At 37.4% G+C, this 21,010-nt stretch overlaps 1 protein-coding gene across 1 annotated transcript; it reads right to left on the bottom strand.

Annotated features, from left to right (window-relative positions):
• Nucleotides 1–3,405: 3,405 nt before the first annotated feature.
• On the bottom strand, nucleotides 3,406–14,094 carry LOC110913221. Its single transcript, XM_022158066.1, has 2 exons — nucleotides 13,495–14,094; nucleotides 3,406–4,089 (listed from the first exon to the last, which is right to left on the bottom strand). The coding sequence occupies exons 1-2, from the start codon at nucleotides 14,092–14,094 to the stop codon at nucleotides 3,406–3,408; spliced, it is 1,284 nt and encodes a 427-aa protein (XP_022013758.1).
• Between the last annotated feature and the right edge of the window lie 6,916 nt (nucleotides 14,095–21,010).

Genomic DNA, 21,010 nt, shown 5'->3' with positions numbered 1-21,010 from the left:
CCAAAAAATGAAGCTAAAATAGAGAATTTGGAGACGCCGGGATTAGAACCCGCGTTTCCTTGTTGTTTAAGCAAAACAATAACCACCCCGACAAGACCTTGTTTGTGTCATTTATCGATTCAGTGCATATATATTCTAGCTTATACAACGTAAATTTTATGCAAAACTAAAAAGATTTGGGCCCCCGGAGGGTTTGGGCCTTGTGCCGTCACTCACCCCGCACCCACTCCGGGCCGGCCTTGTCGGTGGAAGCAGTCGTCAACTCCGGCGAGTATACTGTTCTGGGAAGGGTGTTGACAGTGTGGTGGTCTTATTATATCAGAGCATCCATGAGGCACTTAGGTGGAAGTGATGTCGACGGCGACACGACCCTCTCTCAATCTTTCAATAGGTTTTGATTTATGCAAAATCGAGTTTTAGTATGACTTTTGATTCAATATGTTTTCCATGTTTAGTTTTATTTTTTTTTTCAATCAGTTTTAGAATTTGAAATTTAGCTCCACATCTGATATCTGATGTATTCATCTTCAATATTTGGTTCAGGGTACGCACCAGTTAGCTGGGTAGTTTAATTTATGTGTGGTTTTACTCTGTTGACAGTTTGTTATTTAGCATTTCATCTACACGATAGTACTAAGAATGCATATAGCGTGTTATATTACCCTGATTATTGGATTTGCATCCATTTTATTCATATTTGTATGTAGATAACTATGCTACAAACAAGCTTATAGTGAGAGGTGCCCCTATTTAGATACATAAACTTTTCTTTTAAAATGCATTAGTTATAACTTAAAGTCCTCAATTTTTTCTTCCTTATTTTTTCAGTATTCACCTCTTATTTAAGTTTGGATCTTCAAAGGATTGATAGAATGATTTGCTGCTCATTTCAGTCACATGGTTGGTGTTTTAAGATGTTCATGTTTGGTGCAAGAGTATGTGTGTGCGTTTGATGAGATTTATTAGTTATGTGTGTGATGAATCAGGCCTGACTCCGACTTCCATAGAGCCAGTCGAGGAAGATAGAAATAAAAGGTGGAAAATGGGCTCGAAGGCAATTTCAAATGGGAAGTTAGTTCTTCTTTTATCAGGTGGACAAGTATGTCTTATGTTGTTATATTAAGTTCATTTTTTTAACATTTTTTTTTGAACGGTAACATTCTATGATTATAGAATAGGGCCAACATGTGTTGTAAAACCCAAAAGATTACAAAACATAAAAACAAACTAAAAGACGTACAATTTCATCCTCGTTCCCCCAATTCATTCTCCTACCATATTATTTTATTATATCTCTTACATTAAAATCCACCCATCTCTCCCATACTAAATCCTTAAAATTTGATCTACATTTCATCCATAAAAACGTGTCTGCCTTGACATCTTCGATAACATTGTTCCCGGATCTTGAAATTCCTTTGAACTCCTTTTTATTCCTTGATTTCCATAGATGCCATATAGTTGCTTGAAATACCAATTTCACAATCTTCTTCCAGTCCGTTGATCTATTCAACCCATCTTCATATGCCATTATCTTATCACAAGAGCTAATGTCCACAGACAACGGCAACTTCAACCAAGCAAGAATGTTCCACCATACCGATTTCGACATTGTGCAGCTGCTGATTAGATGCTCTACCGACTCCTCCGACGTCCCGCACCTTATGCATAGCTCATACCAACTCAACCCCTCTCTTTCTCAGTTCTTGTTTTACCGCGATCCTCCTTAAAGCCGCTCTCCAGGTGAAGTAGTTTACTTTTGCCAGAGCCCAAGAATTCCAATAAGGCCATTGTGTATCTTGTTCACTTTCCACTAGTTTTGCAATATGATCCTTAACCGTTGCCACAGTAAAATCCTCCCATTTGTCGGTCAGCCATCCCCATCGGTCATCCCCTGCGCCGAGACATACTTTGTTTAGTTCACTTAACATACCAGACCATTGCTTCCATTATGTGTCACTGTTAGGGGGACTTGTCCATTCGATGTTCCATTGAGTTTCCCTGTCAATTTTAACAGCAAAGTCTGTTACACGTGCTTGCTTCTTCCTCGCTATTCTAAACAGGTCCGAGTATCGATCCTTGAACGGCATTCCACCTGTCCAGCTATCCAACCAGAACTTCACCTTCATTCTGTCTCCCAACTTTGCCGCCAGTCTTTCTTTTTATATTAATTCCTTTGCTTTCTAGTTCCTTGTAGGATGCCACAATATCCTTCCATATACCTGGCACTCCAATGTTAACTGAAATGTGCTTATGACTTCTCTTATTTTCATGAATTGCTCTAACTACTTTGGCCCATAGAGCTTCCGGATCCTCCTTGTATTTCCATCCCCACTTTGTCAATAAAGCTAAATTGGCACTTCTTAGTTCACCGATTCCGAACCCTCCATATATTCTTGGTCTTACCATTTTATTCCATGCTATCCAACGAATCTTATTAGTACCGTCATTTCTACCCCATACAAAGTCTCTACGAATCGCTTCTAATGATTGTATAACCTTCTTTGGTGCATAGTACATCGATAAGTAGTAATTCGGCAAGGCTCCCATCACCGCTTTTGCTAGAGTCAATCTTCCGGCAGAAGATAAGCATTTAGCTTTCCATGCCGAAAGTTTATTATTAAACTTATCCACTGCCGGTTTCCAGAATCTTACTCTTTTCATATTTGCACCTATTGTCAGTCCAAGAAAACCGAACGGTAATTTTCCTTCTTTACAACCTAATTTCTTAGCCATGAATTCAACTTACTCCTCCTCCTCCTCCACCCCAACCCCGTAAAGACTTGTTTTGTTTAAGTTCACTTTTAGACCGGAACACAAGTAAAAACATCTCAAGATCCTATTAAGATATAATATTTGTTTCGAACCATGCACCCATGAATATTACATCATCCGCATAACAAAGATGTGATATGCATGGGCCATCATTTGGAAGTTTTACTCCTTTGAAGACTCCTTTTCTCCAGCCCTAGTCATAATGACATCCAATGCTTCCATGGCTAGAATAAATAAAAATGGTGATAGTGGATCACCTTGTCTTAGTCCTCTCTGTAGTTTGAATTCAGATGTAGGGGAGCCATTTACCAATACCGAAGCCCAACTCGACTTTAAGCTTGCACCCACCCATTTCCTCCATAGTTACGGGAATTTCATCGCTTTTAAGTTCGCCAATAGAAACTTCCAATTTATTGAATCATATGTTTTTTCAAAATCCACTTTGAACACAAACGTTTTTTGTTTATTCTTTTTCACCCAAGAGATAATTTCACTCGTTATTATAGGACCATCAAAGATCGACCTACCTTCCACAAACGTCGTTTGTACTGGAGCCACAACGGACGGAATCACCTTTTTTATTCTTATAGCGAGCACTTTAGCTATTACTTTATATATGACTTCAATCAACTAAATAGGACGAAATTCACTTACTGATTTGGGGTCTTTTGTCTTCGGTATTAACGCAATAAATGACGGATTACAACCTCCTTCAATGTGAGCCTTCTTATGGAAATCCTTCAAAACCCCCACAAACTGTTTTTCCAATTGAGCCCCGAATCTCTTAATAAACTTGAATGAAAACCCATCGGGCCCAAGAGCCATATCGCTGCCACAAGCCCACACCGCTTCCTTTATTTCCTCTTTCGAGAATTCTTCAATCAACTTTTTTGCCTGATCATTCGTTAACTGTCTAAAGCCTCTACCATCTAAAGTGGGTCTCCTTCTATATGGTTCTATAAATCTAGCCGAAAAACTTTCCAACACTGCCTTCTTGATCGCCTTAGGCTCCGTTTCCATGTTCCCGTTCACCCATAATGTGTTTATTCGATTTTTTGCTTTCCTGCAATTTATGCCTATATGGAAAAACTTTGAATTTTCGTCTCCTAATTTTGTCCACTTCATTTTCGCTTTCTGTTTCAAGTCTTTCACCCTCCTTTTTTCAAACTTTTTTAATTTCCACTTACCTTGAATTCTTTTCTCCTTCTCTTTTGTTGTGAGTCTTCTAGTTTCCGCCACCCTCTCAATGTCTTCTACTTCTTTCATCGTCTCATGCATCTCCTTTTCTTCACTTGACTTATCCTCTTTCCTCCACTGCTTTATATCAACTTTTAGTTATTTAAGGATATCCGCCAAATTCCTCATGGTCCTGTCACCAATTTCATAACCCTCCAAAGCTTTGCAAACAACTTCCTCAATTCCATTCAAATCAAGCCAACTATTATAGAATCTGAATGGTATCGGCCCAAAGTCCAGAGTGGAGCATATTAAGGAGAGGGGACTGTGGTCCGATAGTGTAACAATTGTCACTAAAATCCATAATTAGGATGGTAATTAGCTATTAAGGAAACCCTAATTAAGAAACCCAAGTAATTCTGCACTAACCCTAAAATATCCAGAACAATCAGAATCAGGATCAGGGCCCCTAAAACTCAGGGGGGGATAAACCCTAGCCAACGATTATCCTCATAACTCTGTGTAAAATTCGAAATTAACGAAACTGTCAACACAGCAAGCCTAGTTACACACGTAGCTACCCTATGAACATAGGTTACCACTCGCGTAGCGCGACACCTATAGGGGGTACCCCTCGCGCTACGCGACGGTGTCAAATTTCGGGTATAAATAGAGGGGGTTGGGACTTGAATTCTGTCTTTGGAACGACGTAAATCCGAGTTACGTAGATCAAGTTATCACAGAAACAGTCCAACACACACACACTAATATCGAATTGCTGCCGCGGAACAGGGTAATTACTCGATCGCTATTACGATTCAGTTTCCGGGATCAATATACCCAAAGAATGTCTAAGTGCCGCCCACATAGGGCTATGCTTTGTCGTTTGTCGGTAATCCGATAAATGCGTTGAAGCATTGTACTTTGTCGTTGTCGATAATTCGATAATGAGTTGAAGTACTATACTTTGTCGTTTGTCATTTTGATAAATGAGTTGAAGTATTGCACTTGGTCATTCATTGCGAGTATTTGATCTCGGGAAATTATCGTAACTGCTGTATTGATCACTAACTCTGTTTTGTGTGCATTATTGTGAAATTAGGTTAACAGGGATAAAATCATATTCTGTCAGTACTAAATCTGCAATGTGAGTCATTCTCTTTTTATCAATTGTTTTACAATACTCCAAACCAATTTTTTTCAAAGTTATAATTACAGTGATTAAGTTTATGTGATCACCAAATTACAGCCGGTATGTGGGGTATTGTGCACAGTATTATTATTGTTTTAATCACATTAGGTGGGCGAGCCTAAAAGAAAGTGATATACGTCACTCATTGGGCCAGCCAATGGTGATATGACCACAGTCACAGAGCTGGTCTGTGACAAATACCTATTCTTGAAATGTTGGTTGATAATAAACATATGTAAAAACTCTTAATACTGTGAATTATAACAAATGTGTCATTTTCAGTAAAATGAATGATTCACTCAGTATTTCCCCGCTGACAAAATCTTTTTCAAACATGTTTCAGGTGATCTGCTGTAAATCAGGAAAAGTGCTGAGGAGCATTTCAAGCTTAAAATAGTGGCTCAATATAAAATGAATAAAGATGTTTTAAAATAAGAATTTATCACTAAACTTATGTATTGTAAATTATCGGGGTTTTATCCCGAATTGTGAAATAAAAATAATCGGGAAAAATTTAGCTTTACAACGATCCTGATGTTCAAAATTTTCCGCTGCTAAAACTCAATTAAACAAATATCACGGGGTTTCTGTCCCGCAGCTCCGGAAACAGGTAAAACCGGGTCGGGGGCCGTGACAGAAACAAGGTGGTATCAGAGCCACTGAGTTAAGCTAATTAAGTATTTAACCGATACTTAATTTTTCCTGATTACTATTATGTGATTAGGTGATTATGTGCTTTTAACTGATTATTTGTTAGTTACAGTATGGGTAAACAAAAGTTGCAAAATATCTATCTTAAATTAGATAGATCAATTTACGAAGAAGGAAGTTCGTCTAAAACTAAAATTTCAAAGCTCCCTACGATTCCTGAGGAAGGAATATTTGTGCAAAAAGCAAATTATGAAAATCCGCTTTCTCCTAGAAAAAGGAGTATGATTATTAAGAAAAGTAAGGAGCAAATCAGAGAAAGGAAAATTAAAAAGGAAACCCAGGATTTAATCGATAAATCCCCTTGGGAAGATAAACTCGATGAAAAATGGGCAAATTTATATATGCTAGCCACTGTGGCAGAACATGCAAATCTTTAAAGATGCCCTAAAATTTGCAAGGAGTACTTCCCAATAAGTAAATAAATAAAAGTGAAATAAATTTGAGTGTGTTTTCCTGTATTTTGTACAAATAGTGTGCAATAAAACTTCCATGTTATTTGTTAAACTTTGTTCCAAAGTTTTAACTTGATATTTTATACATTTTGCATATATGCTACACAGCATGAACGAGATATCTGAAGCTTTTCAGAACCTCAATCTGTACCCAGTGAACATAGAAGTTTCTCATGAATTCACGGGATATCTTGCTGATGTAGACCAACCTGTAAAACTCCCTACTCCACCAGTGACTAAACCAAAAAGGAAGCCAAAGAAAAATTATGTATGGGGAAGCCGTATACGTAAGAAAAAGTCAGTTACAAAAACCCCTAAAACTAGTAAATCTTTAGACAAAGGAAAAGCGATTATAATCCAGGAAAACCCTAATCCACAAGAACAGGAAACTGAAGCCAATGATGAATCTAGGAAAATGGAGGAGCAGTTCGATCAGTATTCTCAGGAAATAGAAATAGAAATAGGGCAAGGTTCTAACCCAACCCAGGTAGAAGTTGGAGAAAGTTCTAATCAAACCAAAAGAGTTACTTTTCAGGATCAGATAGATATTTTACTAGAAAAATGTGAGACTATGCAACTTACCAGTCCGGGTATTTTTACTTATCCTATCGAAAACCCAATTCCTATGAATTTTGCACCAACCATCACTGAACCAATAATCCATGACCAACCTGTAGGAATGGAAGAATGGTGGACAAACGATTGGCAATTTTAAAATATTGTCAATAACGCTTACTCGTTTCTTCCACAGTTCGACCCAGAACCCCTACCTAATCCACCAATGAGCAATGAAAATCTGGCTGAACTTCGCCATTTTGGTGAGGAGTTGATGGATGCAGGGAATAGAATTAGGGAAATAGGGGGACAGATTGCCTGGAAGTATGACGAGAGGGAACTTCGTTTTTAGGATGATAAGTAGGAGGATGGTGAAGCTATCTTTGTATAATAGTAAAAGTAAATAGCGAAACCAGTTGTAACATAACGAATAAAACATTGTAAAATATCGGTGTGTATTGATGCATACTATACTGATATGAAATAGAATCGAGAAATCGATAATTTTGGCTTTATGTGCTTTAATTGTTTGAATTATTAATATAAATTGCTAATTGCTAATTACTTATAATAAATTTTCATCAGATGGCAAATAATAATAACGAACCAGTAAATGAAGTTAATCAATCAGAGCAACACCCAGAAGATCAATATATGACAAACAAGATATTGAAAATATGGTTGCCCAAGGCATAGCCAATGCAATTCCAATGTTCGTTGCTGCTATGAAAAATCCAAATGATCCGCAACATATCGTTCCTAGTAAACATACTATCGAAGATAATTTCAGTAATAGTATAAACGGGGGCAATAATCATATAAATCCTGACAATGAATCTCAGCACACGCCGCGCCCTAAGAAGCGAAAAGCTGCAACGCCTGGTTGCACTTTCAAAGAATTTATTGCTTGTAAACCCGCTGAATTTGCAGGCAACGAAGGGGCAACTGCAACACTGCGATGGTTAGAGAAAACCGAAGCAGTAATTGCAATAAGTAAATGTGCTGAAGAAGATCAAGTCATGTATGCCTCAAATCTGTTTAAGGAAGGAGCACTAGAATGGTGGAACACAGTGCTGCAGGCAAAAGGAAGACAAGTGGCTTATGCTATGACCTTGGAAGAATTTAAGAATCTTGTTGAAAGAAAATTCTGTCCTGAGTATGAGAAGGAACAAATGGCAAATAAGTTCCTAAATCATCGAATGACAGGGGTAGATTGTCGTGGTTATACTTCGACATTCTTCGAATATGCGAGAGTGGTACCTAACTTGGCTTCGCCAGAACCGGTACTCATTTCTCGATATATTTGGGGATTAATTAGCGAAATTCGCAATATCGTCAAGGCTGCGAGACCTCGCACTATTGACGATGCAGTAGAATTAGCTAATACCTTAACCGATGAACTAATCCGTACAAGAGATGAAGATAGGAAGAAAGAATTGGCTCAGAAAATTACCCAAGGATTTAGGGTAGGTAATAGTAGTAATTTCAAGAAAAGAGGAACAGGGCAATCTTCAAATGTGCCATTATGCAAATTTTGCAAAAAGAGACATTTTGGAAAGTGTAATAGAATTTGCAATTTTTGCAAAACAACCGGACATCGGGAAGAAAACTGCAGAAAGAAATCCATAATTTGTTACAGTTGTGGAGAAACTGGACATATCAAACCAGAATGTCCTAAGTTAATCAACCCAGCAGACAACAAACCCAAGGCAGCTGAAGGAACTACTAAGAAGAATGTTAGAGCATTTCAGCTGACTACTTAAGAAGCAGAACTCATTCCGGATGTGATCGCCGGTACGTTTTTAGTCCACAACGTCTATGCAAAAGTATTATTTGACTCTGGTGCGAACCAAAGTTTTATAAATACTTCATTCTGTCAAGCTCTTAAGTTACCATTAACTACAGTTAGGCAGATCTTTACAGTCGAAACTGCAGATGGGAATTCCATAGAAATTAATCAGGTTTTGCAAAAAGTAGACATAGAACTTTTAGGTCATAAATTTACTGCAAACCTATTTCCTATGAAATTAGCTGAATTCGATGTTGTGTTAGGAATGGATTGGTTAATAACCAACCATGCTCAAATCATATGTGATAGAAATTCCATAGAAATTCAAGCACCCACTGGAGAAATAATTAAGATTTCAGGAGATAAACCTCGGAAACCATTAAAGTTCATATCAGTAATGAAAGTTGCTAATTATGAACGAAACCAAGGAATAGTATATATGATTTCAGTAATCATTTGTACTAAAGGTAAGGAACTCAAGGAAATCCCTGTAGTCTCAGAATACTCAGATGTATTTCCAGAAGATTTACCTGGGTTACCACCAGATAGAGAGGTAGAATTTAGGATTCATCTAATTCCAGGAACTACACCGATAGCCAAAGCACCTTATCGATTAGCTCCTACCGAAATGCTAGAATTAAAGAAACAATTAGATGAATTACTAAGCAAAGGATTTATACAACCTTGTTCATCCCCTTGGGGTGCACCAGTGTTGTTTGTGAAAAAGAAAGATGGATCAATGAGAATGTGTATTGATTATAGAGAGTTGAATAAGGTCACAATTAAGAATCGATACCCATTACCTAGGATTGATGATCTTTTTGATCAATTACAAGGAGCTAGGTATTTCTCTAAGATAGACTTAAGATCTGGATACCATCAATTGAAAGTTCAAGAAGAAGACATACCTAAAACTGCTTTCAGAACTAGGTATGGTCATTATGAGTTTACAGTCATGCCCTTCGGATTAACCAATGCCCCAGCTGCATTCATGGACATGATGAACAGAATCTGTAAACCATATTTGGATAAATTTGTGATCGTATTCATTGACGATATACTTATTTATTCCAAAAGTCAAGTCGAGCATTGTCAGCACTTACATGCACTCTTAACTTTGTTAAGAAAAGAAAAGTTATATGCTAAATTCTCAAAGTGTGAATTCTGGCTGCAAGAAGTGCAATTCTTAGGCCACATGGTGAATCACGAAGGTATTCACGTAGATCCTGCTAAGATCGAAGCCATTACTAACTGGAAGATTCCACAAACTGCAATGGAAATTAGAAGTTTTATAGGATTAGCTGGTTATTATAGACGGTTTATTAAGGATTTTTCCAAGATAGCTGTACCATTAACTAAGTTAACCTGTAAAGCCACTAAATTTGAGTGGGGACCAAAGCAAGAAGAAGCCTTTAGAATCTTAAAACAGAAATTAACCAATGCGCCAATCTTAGCCTTACCAGAAGGAACAGAAGATTTTGAAGTATATTGCGATGCTTCAAAACTAGGATACGGATGTGTGTTAATGCAACGCAAGAAGGTAATTGCGTATGCCTCCAGACAATTGAAAAAGCACGAAGAAAACTATACGACTCATGATTTAGAATTAGGAGCCATAATTTTTGCCCTTAAAATCATAAGAGTTTAAGGTATATATTCGGGCAAAAAGAGTTAAATATGAGGCAAAGAAGATGGATGGAAATCTTGAGTGATTACGACTGTGATATTCAATATCACGAAGGAAAAGCAAACGTGGTCGCTGACGCCTTAAGTCGTAAGTATCATGAAAAACAAAGGCGAGTCCGTGCTCTTAGAATAAATCTACAAGTAGATTTAAGAGAACAAGTGAAGGAAATTCAGAAAACGGCAATCAAGGACGATGCCGAAGGAATGAGAGGTTACCTAAAAGATTTGGAACAAGGAAATAATGGAATTTGGAAATTCCACAAAAGCAGAATTTGGATACCTAAACAAGGAAATTTAAGATCGAAAATCTTAGAAGAAGCTCATAAATCTAGGTATACTGTACACCCAGGAAACAACAAGATGTACCAAGATTTAAGAAAGAATTTCTGGTGGATAGGAATGAAAAAGGATATAGCTGAATATGTATCTAAGTGTTTAACTTGTTCACAAGTTAAAGCCGAACACCAGAAACCTTCAGGTTTACTACAACAGTTAGAAATGCCTGTATGGAAATGGGAACTTATAACAATGGACTTTGTTACTAAGTTACCCAGAACCAGAAAAGGTAATGATGCGATCTGGGTAATCGTGGATCGATTAACCAAATCAGCTCATTTTCTACCAATAAAAGAAACCTTTAGCATGGAAAGATTAGCCAAGCTGTATGTGGATGAAATAGTATCCTTACATGGAGTCCCGCTCTCCATTGTATCGGATAGAGATAGTCGTTTCACTTCCCGATTTTGGACAAGTTTCCAAGAATCAATGGGAACCCGACTCAACCTGAGTACTGCATATCATCCACAGACCGACGGACAAAGTGAAAGGACAATCCAAACTCTGGAAGACATGCTCCGAGCATGTGTAATTGACTTTGGAGGTAATTGGGATAACCATTTACCATTAATTGAATTCTCCTATAATAATAGTTATCATTCAAGTATAGAAGCCGCTCCATTCGAGGCACTATATGGACGCAAGTGCAGAACACCCATATGTTGGGCAGAAATAGGAGAAAGTCAATTATCAGGTCCAGAAATCGTACAAGAAACCACAGACAAGATAACCCGAATCAAGGAAAGACTGAAAACAGCCAGAGATCGCCAGAAGAGCTATGCCGACAATCGTCGCAAACCACTTGAATTCCAAATAGGAGACAAAGTACTACTAAAAGTATCTCCTTGGAAAGGTGTTGTAAGATTCGGTAAGAAAGGGAAACTGAGTCCCCGATATGTTGGACCATTTCCAGTGATTCAACGAATCGGACCAGTTGCTTATCGCTTACAACTACCAGAAGAACTAGCTGGAGTACATGATGTATTTCATGTATCCAATCTCAAGAAATGTTTATCAGACGAATCCCTGGTAATACCTCTTCAAGATGTAGAGGTGAACGAAAAATTAAAGTTTATAGAGAAACCACTACAGATCGAAGATAGAAAAGTCAAGTTTCTCAAACACAAACGACTGGTGTTGGTCAAAGTCAAATGGAATTCAAAAAGAGGACCAGAATACACTTGGGAGCTGGAATCAAAAATGAAGCGCAAATATCCTCATTTATTCCAATAAATCTCGAGGACGAGATTTTTCTTAAGGTGGGGAGAATGTAACAATTGTCACTAAAATCCATAATTAGGATGGTAATTAGCTATTAAGGAAACCCTAATTAAGAAACCCAAGTAATTCTGCACTACCCCTAAAATTTCCAGAACAATCAGAATCAGGATCAGGGCCCCTAAAACTCAGAGGGGGATAAACCCTAGCCAACGATTATCCTCATAACTCTGTGTAAAATTCGAAATTAACGAAACTGTCAACACAGCAAGCCTAGTTACACACGTAGCTACCCTATGAACATAGGTTACCACTCGCGTAGCGCGACACCTATAGGGGGTACCCCTCGCGCTACGCGACGGTGTCAAATTTCGGGTATAAATAGAGGGGGTTGGGACTTGAATTCTGTCTTTGGAACGACGTAAATCCGAGTTACGTAGATCAAGTTATCACAGAAACAGTCCAACACACACACACTAATATCGAATTGCTGCCGCGGAACAGGGTAATTACTCGATCGCTATTACGATTCAGTTTCCGGGATCAATATACCCAAAGAATGTCTAAGTGCCGCCCACATTGGGCTATTCTTTGTCGTTTGTCGGTAATCCGATAAATGAGTTGAAGCATTGTACTTTGTCGTTGTCGATAATTCGATAATGAGTTGAAGTACTATACTTTGTCGTTTGTCATTTTGATAAATGAGTTGAAGTATTGCACTTGGTCATTCATTGCGAGTATTTGATCTCGGGAAATTATCGTAACTGCTGTATTGATCACTAACTCTGTTTGTGTGCATTATTGTGAAATTAGGTTAACAGGGATAAAATCATATTCTGTCAGTACTAAATCTGCAATGTGAGTCATTCTCTTTTTATCAATTGTTTTACAATACTCCAAACCAATTTTTTTCAAAGTTATAATTACAGTGATTAAGTTTATGTAATCACCAAATTACAGCCGGTATGTGGGGTATTGTGCACAGTATTATTATTGTTTTAATCACATTAGGTGGGCGAGCCTAAAAGAAAGTGATATACGTCACTCATTGGGCCAGCCAATGGTGATATGACCACAGTCACAGAGCTGGTCTGTGACAAATACCTATTCTTGAAATGTTGGTTGATAATAAACATATGTAAAAACTCTTAATACTGTGAATTATAACAAATGTGTCATTTTCAGTAAAATGAATGATTCACTCAGTATTTCCCCGCTGACAAAATCTTTTTCAAACATGTTTCAGGTGATCTGCTGTAAATCAGGAAAAGTGCTGAGGAGCATTTCAAGCTTAAAATAGTGGCTCAATATAAAATGAATAAAGATGTTTTAAAATAAGAATTTATCACTAAACTTATGTATTGTAAATTATCGGGGTTTTATCCCGAATTGTGAAATAAAAATAATCGGGAAAAATTTAGCTTTACAACGATCCTGATGTTCAAAATTTTCCGCTGCTAAAACTCAATTAAACAAATATCACGGGGTTTCTGTCCCGCGGCTCCGGAAACAGGTAAAACCGGGTCGGGGGCCGTGACAGATAGGAATCTAGATAATGCTTCAAATTTTGCCAATGGCCATTTGTTCATAAATTCATCACAAACAAGGATCCTATCTATTTTACTTAGGCTAGATCCATCATCCGGCATATATGTGAACTTATATCCCCCCATTTGGTATTCCATCATTCCTGCCTCTGCAATAAAAGTATTGAAAATCAACGCACTATGACTGTCAAATCTTGATATCATCATGTCCTCTTCTTCTCTAACTTCGTTAAAATCTCCCGCCATTACCCACATACCCTCTTTTTCAACTTTGATTCTTTTCAATTCTTCCCATAAAATCCGTCTACGTGTCGTCTCACAAAGGGCATACACATTTACTATGTTTAGAACTACTTCTGTTCCAAAAATACGACCTGTCACTGCCAGAAATGACTCGTTCTTTATGACACTTCTCTTCGAGAAGGCCCCCGGGTCCCAAGCAGAGACTAACCCTCCAGATCTTCCCCTGGCATCTACAGACACCCATTCCATATCCACCTGTCCCCAATACCTCCCAACTATTACTGCATCTATATCCGAGATCTGAGTTTCCTGTATGCAAAGAAAGGACGCTTTTTGTTCTTTAACTAACCTGCTAAGCCACAATGGTTTCTCTGTTCCCCCAATTCCTCTAATATTTACTGTCAACAGATTCATGGTTCACCGTTTAGCTCCAATTCCTCTTGCACTATCCTTCTAACTTCAGGCCGAAACTTAGAAACCCTTACCCTTACCCCTATCTTTTTTCCCAACCCTAGCGTTGCATCTGTTTCTTCCGTCGCATCAACAGTAGGTTCTTCGTTCAGGTCCAGCGTTTTGTCAATCGGATCGGTCAGCTCATCTGGTAACGTCTGCTCATTGATTCCTATTCCATTATTTATTCGAGTCCTTTTATGTGTCGCAACATAACATCTGGTGAAAGTACACGTATCCTCCCCTTTCTTTCTTTTCCTTTTGGTATTACGTCTACGAGAGGCCCATATAATTTCATCTAAGTTAAATGGATCATCATTTTGCCCATTACCTATATTATTTAGTCCAGCCCCTTTTTGGTTTGATCTTCTATTAGTAGTTGTTGGCACATCATTAATTATCGGCCCACACTTAATTGGCTCACCAGTATCCCTATTCCCAGCTGTAAACTTTATTACTCCATTGTCCCTACATGTATCCTCCCTATTATTGAGATCAGTATTATACCTTGGACTAAGGTTGCCTGCTGTCTTTTCACTTCTCATGCATTCAGCAAATATCTCCCTCTAGTTGCCGCCAAAATTCATATCTGCAATAATTGTTTCTCCTTCCCCACTACCCACTTCGTTTTCCACCCCTGTTGTAATATCCAATGTACCTTTCCGTTCACCAACGTTTCGTCTTCTTCTACGTTCACTGGCATATCCTCTTCCTCTCCGATCACCGGATTATTCTCCCCCCTTACGTCCGCCTGAATATTCCCACTAGCCCTGTTATCTCCCTTTCCATTCTTTTTGCCGCTATCTTCCCCATCTTCGTTGTTTACGTCTTCTTCAAGAGACTGAGTTTCATTACCCTCATCTGTCATGTTCTCAACCGGAATATTAACGAACACCGATTCATCATTTACAAATTTCGGTGACCAACTACCCAGAACCTCTGATATCCAACATTTAAATATTGTTTCCTTGTACTTAACTTCGATTTCAGTGTTAACCAACTTACTAATATTAACAATGATTCCTATATGGGCAATAGACAGATTTCCATCTTCCTTACTAACCTCTCCCACTTCTACCACCTTCCCAATTTACCTTGCAATATTGTTGATATTATGTTTATTTCTTAAGCTAACCGGCACCCCATAGATAGTGACCCATGCAATCCTTTCATAATGATTCATGTCTTCCCTCCACATCTTTCCATTACTAAAGAACTCTCCCCACTCTTTATTGTAATTTCTCAGAAAGTCTGTTGTCACCATTTGAGATCCAAAAGTAACTAAAATACTCAATCCCCCAAGGTATCTGATTTCCATCGTGTCTGGAAATAGTTTGCTGATTATCTCTTTTGCTCTACACAAAATTCTTCACTGATTTTGCTTCCAACCTTACCGTCCTCTTGCACCATTCCGCTGTGTCCTCCGTTGTTTGGTCTGTTAAAATAACGATGTCTCCCTTATCTCTATTTCTTTCACCTACCACAATTTTTGAGTAAGACCAACCTCTCCTATCATTATTCCATCCATCTTGTAGTTTAGCTGCCTTTAATTGTTCCTGTTCATTGTGCTTGCCTCATGTTCCTTTATACCTTCCCCCCAGTTTTTTGCCATGCTCGGTCTCTCATGGTCCACCATCGTTGGCCGCCACTGACCTCCATAATGCTTCATGTTACCCCTACCTCTTTTTCTTCCTCTCTCTGGAACTTGGACACATTTGCCTTGACTCTCTTATCCCCGAACCATACGTTATTTAAAGCTTGGACCAATTCGTTGATATCTCTGATCTTTTTGAATCTGGCAGATGCAAATCTTTTGCCTTTTAAGTCTCTTTTCCTAGGGAAGTACACATCCGAGAGGTACCCGCATCTTCTGATTTCCAGCCATATTTCTTTGTCGGGCACCTCTTTTGGTAAATTTGCTAAGAAGATAGTAGTACTTGGATCCTCAACCTCTATCTCCTTTCCTTTCTTTCTTCTCACCGTCTCCCATTCCTCGTCTTCCATGGTTTTGTCCCTCATCTCCGGTGGTTTTTCTTTGATCTTCCAGCTCCATGACCCTTGCCCTCCCCTCTGCCTCCTATCCATGTTTGACAAGATAGATCCAGGGAACACAATCCCAGTGGCGAATGGAGTCGCTGGAGAGTCAAGATAGAATACAAGGTAAAGTTGGAGTCCCAGCCGATATGTGACTCAGGTCGAACCTCACACCCTATCCTAATTTCCACCTTCTCGTCGAGCCACCAACGATTTGCTCCCAGCACACACAATGATTGTTACCCCGTCCCAGTCGGTGAATGGGAGGAAGGTTTAGAATTAAAGGTCAAGCCAGATGTCGGCGACCTCGAACGCTAAACCAGAGTATCACCACTCCGTGGAGCCACCGGCGACGGTTAGCTTAAAGGTCCGACGTCTTTTAGTCTTCTTCAGAGAGAACTGGTCTTCCGAGAAACTAAATTCATTTTTTAACTATGATTCACAATTTTTAATGTTGATTTGATCTTAATTAGTTTAAGTTTGGATATCCCAAACTTTGCATTGTGAAAGGAATTATTTTGACTAGATGATATATGTAAGAATTGTTTTTACTTCTACCCTACTCGTAATTTTGGAATTGTTTTGTTAGTGTACTAAGACCTGTGAGTTGAGTCAAATGTAGGACGAGAAACCATTCAACCTTGAACGTACTTGACGGAATGTAACAAACGGTTTGCTTCTACTTTATGTGAAACCGAACGTCGCAATCTGATTTTTTTTTTTCTGCATATACAAAACTGCAACATGATAAATTAATGACAAGTCGTTGTTAACGTAAGGAATGCTTGCACACGTAACTAAATGAATCTAACATGTAATGTCCCGCAACGGTGACAACGAATACCTCTAGTTAACTTAAAAATCAAAGTTACGAGCCGATCTATTGGTACAAAAGTTGTTCCCAAAAACGTTATCTATTAGTTATATCATATCATCCTCCAATTTTAGTAGACGGATAACCCAAGCTCATCATCATCAGTTTCGGGAAAACGCCGCTCGAAGGTTCATTACAATAAACCCGATTAGGATCAGATTCGAACTTTAGCAGTATGGTCTCAAACCCAAATCTACACTTTCCTTCCGATACCAATTAAACTATTGTGCATTAATTTTGACAAGTTAATTGCGGATTCTTCAACCACTAATTTCTTTTCACACTTGAGTTTTTGGCATCTTTTGACAAAATAAATATAAATGGGTCATGAGCTCGAAGTACATAAAGATTTAATATTTTGAGTGCTTTATTTATTTAAACATTTATTTTATATTTCTACTTTGATTTTTCTGTTTTGTAGTTATATAATTTTCCAATGTTTTTAGGATTCTTTTGGGTACAAATTAAATGCAGTATGCCCTCACGTTGATTTTATTTACGTGAATAAAGTGTAACCAATACTAAGTCAAGATCAAAATTTTCGATTCCAGTTTCTTTTAGTGAGGCTAGGAAACAAATTGCTAGTGCATTGTTTTTGCAAAGTACATTAGACGAAATCATACATGTTTAACTAATTTATTATGTTGTAAGATATAATTGGTTAATTTGTTCTCTTTATAAAAATCTTGCCATTAGTCATTGGTAAAAAAAATATATATATAATGTAAAATAATATCTATGTCCACAAGGGAAAAAAAAACATACATTATTTTATATAAACTCAGTTTTAACTTTTTAGCAATGTTTTAGAATAGACCAAATATTAATTAGACCCATAATCATATTGGTTCACAATCCCAAAAACCTAATAGATAATAATTATTTTACCTACATATAAATGATAACTAGAAGGAATAAATAAATTATAAAGTTACATAAAGAAGTCTAATATAACTTTGCAAACTTGTTATAGGTCTATAAACATATATGAGCATTCTTGAAATTAAAAGGGAAAAATAAGTTAAAAAAGGTATAAAGGCAAAAACATAACCAAGAATATCCCCTCACCCGCATGATTAACTTACTCAAATAATAATTTATTGTTTTAATTTAACATTTTAACTTCCTTTGTTCGCTTGTTGCATTACGCGATATGAAAAATAAAAGGAAAGTTATCAACCCATGCCATTATAGCCTAGTAGTATCTTTGGGGTGGGATAACGCTTATAACCATTAGGTTATGGGTTCGATTCCCACAAAGGGGATTTTCCCAGATTTATTAGGTTTGCTCCTAAATTGATGTATAGGCATTATTGCCTAGTGGAGATGGATATGATGCCTAGTGGAGATGGATATGATGCCTAGTGAAGATGGATATGATCGGGTAGTTCTGCTGGTGGCACGATGATACTCCAGTGGTCCGTCAATAATAGTTATTAGGTTTTGAATAATATAACTCATTACAAAGCATACTAACTTAAATATGACTTTTTCATAAACAGATTAACCCATTAATTTATTAGACTATGGGCCCACCGACCTCGTGGCCCCCTAGTCTAATATAATCAACTAATAATATTTGCTACTAAGAAAAAATCAAGTTTGACTTCGGCTTTCTGTTTGGAAACTATTTTTAGATTTACTTTTATACATTTTATTATACAAGGGCCCTCAATAAAGCTTAAACTGTGAAACCAAACTGTTAATAACAGTTGGGTTTGGTCAGTTTTAATGTTTTACGGCTCGGTTTCACTTGTTGATAAAAAATCGTTACTAGTGTTTTGGCTTACGATTTGACTTAAAAAAGTTAAAACTGAACCATAAACACCCTTACCCACTATCATTCTTTATGTCTAGAGAAAGATTAACGTACAAAACTGCTTAACGTACGTTAACGTACGCGACGAAAAACAACATGCGTGATTAAGTTTATAACGTGCGTGATTATATGTTTGATCAAAATCCCATGCGTGATTACACACATGTATGCGTGATTATATCCAAGTTGCTGAAAGCGTGATTAGGTTTTATCAGTTTTGTACGTGCGTGATTTTCATATTAACGTGCGTAAATTTGTCGCGTACGTTAACGTACGTTAAGCGTGAAGTACATTATACATATTCTATATACGAGAAATAAGATATAGCTTAGTAGCACAAAGAATTAAATAGACATCAATTGCGAAAAAAAAAACCTAGCGAGAGTCATCGATTGTATTATTATGTAACTAAGTATTATTCACATTCACAACTAAAATTAAACTGTTCAACTTGAAATACGACATGAACATGTCATGATTAAGTATGTACGGATGAAATATTTCGACATTGCAACCCGAGATATTTCAACCCGCCGATCTATCATGATTTATATCACTTATAGGCCTGTAAAACTACTTTATTCTCTTTCCTTCCTCCAACTCTCATAATCCGTCTTTAGTAGTTGCAGTTCTTTCCTATGACCATCTACCAAGTCTGTCTCCTGTCTCCTCACATCCTCCCAAAAAAATACCTATAAACACCCTTATTGGGTATGCTATTAATGGTTCATCCGTTTTTTGCCTGTTTGTCAGAGTAGTCTTGTTAACCATATAAAACCAATGGCTCTGTTAGATTCGGGTGTAACACGGTAACAAGTTCGATCAATCACCCAGTTTGGTTATAAAACACTGGTTTTGACGTACACAAGTTATTTTAAATAAAATAAAACAACGAACTTAGGTGATTTTTAGATAATTATTTTGAGAAAGATACATTGATAATCCATTGCTATTTTCTAGAAGTAAGTTATGCATCAATCCACTAGGGAATAGCCCAGTGGTGTTTATGAGTCTAAATGGAGCTTACGATATAAGAGATTAGGGATTCAATCCCCATAGTATGTAACTTTAGTCATTCAAAAAAAAAAAAAAAGTTACGCATCAATAAAAAGATTTATAATATACTCATTCATTAAACATTATCCAGAAAAAAATAAACATTAAATAAAATGTAAACTTAAAATGACTGATTAAGGGAACTCAAGTTTGATAAAACTATATATTTATTTTTAACATCAAATAAACGGCAAAATTTGTTCCTTGGAGTTTGTACAATGAGGAAATAGATATTTTGAACTTACATTTTCTAATCTTGGTTTGTTTTTTAATGATTTAAATATGGGGTTATAAACCTAATTGTTCTAAATTTATTTGCGTGATTAATTTTATTGAGCTTTTGAAAGCTACTAAACTCATAATATAACTAATCAAGGGGACATTTTGTCTATGTATTTGATAACAAGCAGGTCATATTTATTATTGTATTATAACAAATTTTCTATTTATATATCTATGTCTTATAACGGCCATATATGATGACACGAAAATCTTCTCGAAAAATACGGAGGTTAGAGTATGCGGTATGGGGCGGGGTTAGGGCGTGGGTTGGAGAGAAACGCCCAAGTCACCACCCCGGGTGGCTTGGGTTTGGGCGTGGCCTCTTGGGCGGGAGTTTAAGGCCAGGCATTGGGCGGGCTATCAAGGTGACATGGCGGGATCTGATTGGCCAAGATAACTAGCCGTTTGGGCTAGCCGTTGGCCAACGGCTATGTGAAAAAAAATTGAATTTTTTCACTATAAAAACTCATATTTCTATTCATTTTTTTACCACAACTACTCCACCTCTTCTATAATCATCTCTATCTTATTTTAAAAAAAAAATACTCATCCAACCACAATATGAAAAATAAAATCCTCATAATCGTGGTTTTAACTCGAACAACCCGTGGACATTACAAAAAAATCCTAGCCCGCCACCCAATCGTCCAATTGCTCCCTTTGTAATACACTCCACTATGCCCGATATGGCGGGTTACGCGTCGTTTCTCTCGAATCGTGTGTATGCTAACTTCCCTCGCACTGACGATTCTATACCTAGCCCGTTTCCACAAACGCCCATCAACCTTTCACAAACGTCCATCAACTCCCCATAT

The sequence above is a fragment of the Helianthus annuus genome, chromosome 15, assembly GCF_002127325.2.
Source record: "Helianthus annuus cultivar XRQ/B chromosome 15, HanXRQr2.0-SUNRISE, whole genome shotgun sequence".
Lineage (NCBI taxonomy): Eukaryota > Viridiplantae > Streptophyta > Magnoliopsida > Asterales > Asteraceae > Helianthus > Helianthus annuus.
Note: the sequence above shows the minus strand (reverse complement) of the source record. Positions and strands in the feature narration are given on the sequence as shown.